This window comes from Echinops telfairi, unplaced genomic scaffold (genome assembly GCF_000313985.2).
Source record: "Echinops telfairi isolate 266 unplaced genomic scaffold, ASM31398v2 ScPeMD7_7467;HRSCAF=8505_1, whole genome shotgun sequence".
NCBI lineage: Eukaryota > Metazoa > Chordata > Mammalia > Afrosoricida > Tenrecidae > Echinops > Echinops telfairi.
The window spans coordinates 27819484-27825435 of NW_022111368.1; the positions used below are offsets into that span (position 1 = coordinate 27819484).

Sequence of the window (5952 nt, forward strand, 5' to 3'; positions counted from 1 at the left end):
AGAGCAGTTGGTGGTTTTGAACCGATGAGGCTGTGGTTTTAGCAGCCCCATGCAGGGACCACCACGCCTAGTCCAGGGTACAATAAAGATACCTGACTGCCTTGAGCTGGGAGGCAGGGGCTGGGAAGTCCTAAGCTCAGGGGAGTGCAGCCCCCCACCTACCCTGACCCCCCTGAGCCTGTCTCTAGAGCAAGCGGGAGCCCAGCCAAAGGCCATGCTAAGGAGTGAAGAGCCATCAGCTCCTGGTGGCCAAAGCCAGCTTCCATGCAGCGGAGAAACTGAGGCACAGGGAAGAGGGCCGTGCACCCCCACATGCAACAGCACAAACTCAGCTTGATCTCAATCCCTGACACACTAGCATACATGACACCCCAGTGGGGCTAGAGAGGACAAGCCCCTGCTACCTGCCCAAGACCCATTCCGTTTTCCTTTATCTTTGATGCAAACCCCCAACTAATCAAACTCTGCCTTCCAGTCAATTCCTACTAATAGTGACCCTACAGGGCAGAGCGGAACTGCCCCCGTGTTTCGGAGGCTGTAACTCTATACGGGGGTAGAAAGCCTCGTCTTTCTCCTGAGGCGTCACCCTTGGTTTCGAACCGCTGACCTTGTGGTGAGCAGACCACCAGGGCTCCTTCTATCCCTCATTAGCGCCTTAAAATGCAAACACAACTTCGGGAATGAGGATTGCTCTCTCCCCACCCTGAGAGGTCGTTCCTTGGTTCATCCAGTGGCTCTTGATGTGGTAGAAACATTCTAGGGCTGGGGCACACCAGGCAATAGAAAGGAGAGCCCTGCCTTCCAGAATTCATACTCTACTGGGTAACTATAAATAATATATGAGATTATAAAGATGTTACAAGGGACCTTGCCAGGAGGAAGAGAAATAAGAGCGTGGGGCAGCGGGAGACGGGCGAGGCAGGGCAGGGCAGGGCGTGGAGATGCAGTTTATTTCAGGAGGTGCAGAAGCAGGCAGAGGGAGAGGACGGAGCCAGTCCTGCTAGGGTCTGGGGAGGTCATGCAGAATTGGCCCTGGGGTGGGATCAATCCTCAGGGAAGGGCAGGAAGGCCAAGGGGCTTGACAGAGCCTTCCCTTATCACTTATTTATTCACCAGTTTAACAAACACTGGGGGGGGGGGGGCGCATGGACCCTACCCCCAAAACCTAACCCAACCCACTCATAGAGACCCTAAAAGATGGAGAATGGCTCCATTGGGGTTTTAAGCCTCATCTTTCTACTTCAGAGTGGCTGGTGGGTCTGAACTGCCGACCTCTTCTGGCTTGGGTTGCAGCCCAATGCTGACAACCACTATGTCACCAGGGGCTCCTCCCACTGGGGGGGTGGGGGTGGGACTGGGGCAGGAGTCCACAGACCAGCGTTCCAGGGCCTGTACCCACCGTGGGGTGGTGAGGCCCTGAGAGACGCTTGGCCAAGGTTAGGTCACTCTGCTCGGGGCGGATGCTGCTGCCAGTCCCGGCTGCGGTGTGCTGGCAAACCTTTTTCTCTTGGCTACACATCTTCCAGAGACCGGGTTTGTACGGGAATTTTTACAAGCTGAAGATGCACACCAAACACTTGCCGTGCCTCTGAGGGCCTCATCAGGAGGGGCCGGTCCCAGGAGAAGGCCACCTTGCTTGGATGGCAGAGGGTAGGCAGAAAAAGAGGCAGGCCCTCAATGAGCTGGACTGACATTGACGGGCAGCGATAGACGCCAGCCTAGCCAGGCTTGCAAGGATGGTGCGGGGCGTCAGGTTTCGGTCATTTCCACACAGGGTCTCTGAGCCGGAACACACTTCACAGCACCTTTGGGCAGCCACGGGGAGGTCAGAGCCCCAGCTAAAAATGTGGATGCCAGATAGGCCTGGGAGCGGCCAGAGTGGAGGGAATCTGCCGTGGCTCAGCACCAGGAAGTGACGGCATCGGCCCGCTCACTGGGAGTGACTATCCCACCACATCCACAGCTCTGTGGCCCACTGGGCAGGCTAGGTAGGCTGGGGCTGTGTCTCCATGGAGTCTCCAGGTTCAAGCCTTTGTTGAAGAGAGTCTGATGGATGTAAATAAATATCAAGCTGGGAAGCTTGGCTTAAGGGAGCTCTGGTCTGCGAGCTGCGAGCTTTGTTTTTCCACCTTGACCGGGCATTTCTTCACCAGAAGGAGTCTAAGGGCAGCCCTGCCACGATCCACGGTCCACAATCCACACAGCATCCCACCCTGGGAGAGCTCAGCCCGGTGGATCATGGGGTGGTGGTGATGCCTCTAGTCAGCACACATACTCTCCAAGACAGAGAAGAGGAAGCTTCTCTGGAGGGACCTAGCCAGGCTCCTGACCAACAGGCCTAGAGGAAGCCTTCTGAGCCCTGAGGCTGGCAGGGCATGGGACACACATCCTCCCTGAGTAAACAGGTTCCCACTCGGTCTCTGCCATCAGCTACCAAGGCCTGTGTCTCTGCCCCTCCAGTCTCTCTGAAGTCAGGCTGCCCAGCTGTCTCCCCCTTAGGGTTATGTTAGTCAAGCTGACCTCTCTGCGGGGGGAGATGTGGATAGGAAGCTCTAAGGGGCGCTGGTAGCTTAATGGTTTTTTTAGGCAAGGACAACAGTTTGAAACCACCAGGTGCTCTGTAGGAGACAAACGAATCTCAACCTGGGGGGTCCCAACCCCTTTGGGAGTCAAACGACCCTTTCATAGGGGTTGCCCGATTCATAACAGTAGTAAAATTACAGCTATGAAATAGCAACGAAAATAATTTTATGGTTGGGGGGGTCACCACAACATGAGGAATTGTATTAAAGGGTCGTGGCATTATGAAGGCAGAGAACCACTGATTTAGAGCCTCGGAGACCCACCGGGGCAGTTCTTCTACCCTGTCTTATGAGCTTGCTCTGAGAGGTCAGCTCTAAGGTGGAGATCCCGTCTATAAATTATTATTTTTTTAAAGGTAACAACTTCCCGCCCAACAATCTTTTCAGATGGCACCTGGAAAAAACGGAGGGGATCTTCCAGCTTGCTCCCGCCCACGGTCAGTCTGAGCCTCAAGCCCGAGCAGTTCCAGTCAGGGGGGGCTCTGGCGGTGGAGAGGAAGGCAGGGAGGGCCTTACAACGCAAAGCCCCAGGGTTTCAGGGGAGCAATCCCCTCCTCCTGACACGATTCCTTTATAAATAGCACCTCTCTGTGCCCCTCACTCCCTTTGCCCTCAGTGTGCCCACTGCTAGTCTGAGGGGTTCAGAGAGGTGGAGGTGGGAGGAAAGTCTTGTTGCTGCTCAGAAAGGTGTGTGGTGCACTCTGAGCTTCGAGGCTGATGAGTAAACTCTCTGAGTCTCTCCCCTACTACCTGGGACCTGGCCAAGAACACAGGTGAGAGGGAACAATGCAGGGCTGGAGGGGGGTCCGGGGCAGATCCCATCAGACCACAGGAGGGAAGCATAGGCTTGGCGCCTGGGAAAGACAGAGCATTATCCCCGCCTTCACCTGCTTGCTTCTGGCAGAATAGTCACAAGTTACTCGTCCTTGTTCTGAGGAGATAACCAACCAAAGGCCTGATTCTCCTGCCTTTGTGAACTAGGAGTTGCAGGGAGGCCACTCCCTTGCACTCTCAAGAAAACAGAATGACTATCCCGGCTTACAGGGCTCTTCACCCTAGAGCCCCAAATGACTCCCTACTAGCCCAACCCCAGGACCTAGCTAGAGGTAAACTGGGCCACAAGCACACACCCCACACACACACTCAGGTTCTCTGCTCCCTCTGTTTCAAGGGCCAGGCTACTGATCCAAAGGAACCCCCCCTGGCCATCTTCCAACCTCTCCTCAAAGGCTCCTTCCCATAGGAAGCTTTCCCCAGTTTTCCAGAGTCTTCCTGACTTCATCTCCATCCAAGTGCAGGTTCCTTGTTTTGAATCTCCCTTAGGTCTCAGCCTCCTTGAAAGCATTCGCTTTACTCTATCCTGCTTCAACCGGGAGCACTGGTGGTTAGTAGAGTGGGCTGTGCACTGTGCTACTAACTACAAGATCAGTGGTTTGAAATCACCAGTCGCTCCTCTGGAAAAAAATGAGACTGTCTACTCTCATAACTCTTAGTCTCGAAAGCCCACCCAGGGCAGTCTCAATGGCAGTAAGTTTGCTTCAACACCTCCCTGAGCCCTTGCTCCATCCCTTCAACTAGACCACAAGTTCTCCAGGACCAGGGACCGTCTGTGTTTTACCTGTCAAGATTCATGAGAAGCACAAAGCACAATGGCTGGCAGATGGTAGATGCTTAAGTTTTTTTGTTGTTTTTGTTTTTTTCTGTACTGCCTCTGGGGCACAGGTGGTGGTGGCAAAGGGTCAGAAAAACAAGACAAACTGTAGGACAGGGCACAACTGCCCCTGTGGGATTCCAAGGTGGTAACTCTTGACAGGGAGTAGAAAGCCTAGCCCTTTGATCCCACGGTGCGGCTGGGGGTTTCCGGCTGCTGACCTTTCGGTTAGCAACTGAATATGCATAACTACCAGGCTCCTCACAAGGGGCATGAAAGTCACACCAACCAAACACCAGACTCAGCTGACACACAACAGGCAAAGGTACCAGAGAGGTGTGACGGAGCCACGTCACGCACGCACGCACGCACGCACGCACACCCCCTCCCCCCCAGACCTTACCCTGCTTGAACTCCTCCAGCATGGCGTCCAGCTTGGTGTCGTGGAAAACAAAGTGGACCGGGTGGTTATAGAACCGGGTGATGGTCTTGAGGGGGGTACAATCGTCGGGGTCCACGAAGGCCAAGTCCTTGACATAGAGAATGTCGACGATATTGGAATGCTCGTCTTCAAACACAGGGATGCGGGTGTAGCCACTCTCCATGATCTCCGACATGGTGTTGAAGTCCAGGATGGCGTCGCTGCGGATCATGAAGCAGTCCTGGAGCTGGGTCATGATGTCCTCCACGGTTTTGGTCCGTAACTCCAGGGCCCCCTGGATCATATTGAGCTCCTCTTTCACAAGATCGTTGTAAGGCTCCGTCACCTTCAGCATCTCCATCAGCTTCTCCCGGTTGTAAACGGTCCCGATCTCCTGGCCCAGCACGAAGTCCAGGATCTTACTGATGGGGAAACTGAGGGGGAAGGTGAGCAGCATGAATAATTTGGTGATGCTGATGGTGTTGGCACCGACAGCCAACCCGTGTCGGGAGCACAGGGCCTGAGGGACGATCTCCCCAAAGATGACAATGCCGATGGTGGAGGAGGCCACCGCCATGACCCCAGACCCGATGAGGTTGTCCAAAAGGATGGTGAGGGAGGTGTTGACCAGCACATTGCCCAGGAGGAGCGAGCAGAGCAGGTAGTTGCCCTTGCGCCGGATGGGCTCGATCTTGCGGGCGTACCGCTTCTCCTTCTCGGTGCCACAGTTCTGGACGATGCGCAGCTCCATGGGGTCCAGGGCCATGAGCCCCAGGTTGAGGCCCGAAAACATGCCCGACAACACCAGCAGCACGATGATGATGAGGACGTGCAGCCAGAAGGGCAGGAACCTCCCGGCCTCTTCCTTCAAGTAGAGCAGCGAGTCTTCGTCCGTCCACCTCTGCCAGGGCCCATCCACCCCGGCCCGGGTGCACAGCGCGTACAGCTTGAGCTTCTCGCTCCTCCGCAGGAACTTGGTGAGCACCACCAGCATCCCGGACGTGTTCCCGCGGCTTACATTGACCAGCTTCTGGACGACCAGGTCCTTGGTGAGCTCTGGGCAGCTGGTGGAGTTCCGAGAGGTCTCGTGGTCGTCCATCTCGGTGAAGGAGATCAGGTTGCTGGGGATGGAGCCCAGCCTTTGGCCGTACAGCCTCAGGTTCACCACGCTGCCCTCGGACACGTAGATGGTGCCATCCTGGTTAACCCCGCACGTCTTGTTGCAGCTCGCCAGCCGCATGCCCAGGATCGTACCCCGCAGGGGGTCGCCCTGGCCCCGGGCCCCCCGCGTCCAGAGC

The 5952-nt window shown here is 55.8% G+C and overlaps 1 protein-coding gene across 1 annotated transcript in view; it reads right to left on the reverse strand.

Moving 5' to 3' along the window:
- CNNM4 (cyclin and CBS domain divalent metal cation transport mediator 4) overlaps positions 1-5948 on the reverse strand; it is a gene marked incomplete at its 5' end in the record, with an annotated part of 38238 nt that extends 32290 nt beyond the window's left edge. Inside the window, one exon of the mRNA XM_045283835.1 lies at positions 4637-5948. Coding sequence (XP_045139770.1) covers positions 4637-5948 — 1312 coding nt within the window. The remainder of the gene's footprint in view (positions 1-4636) is intronic.
- Positions 5949-5952: the final 4 nt, after the last annotated feature.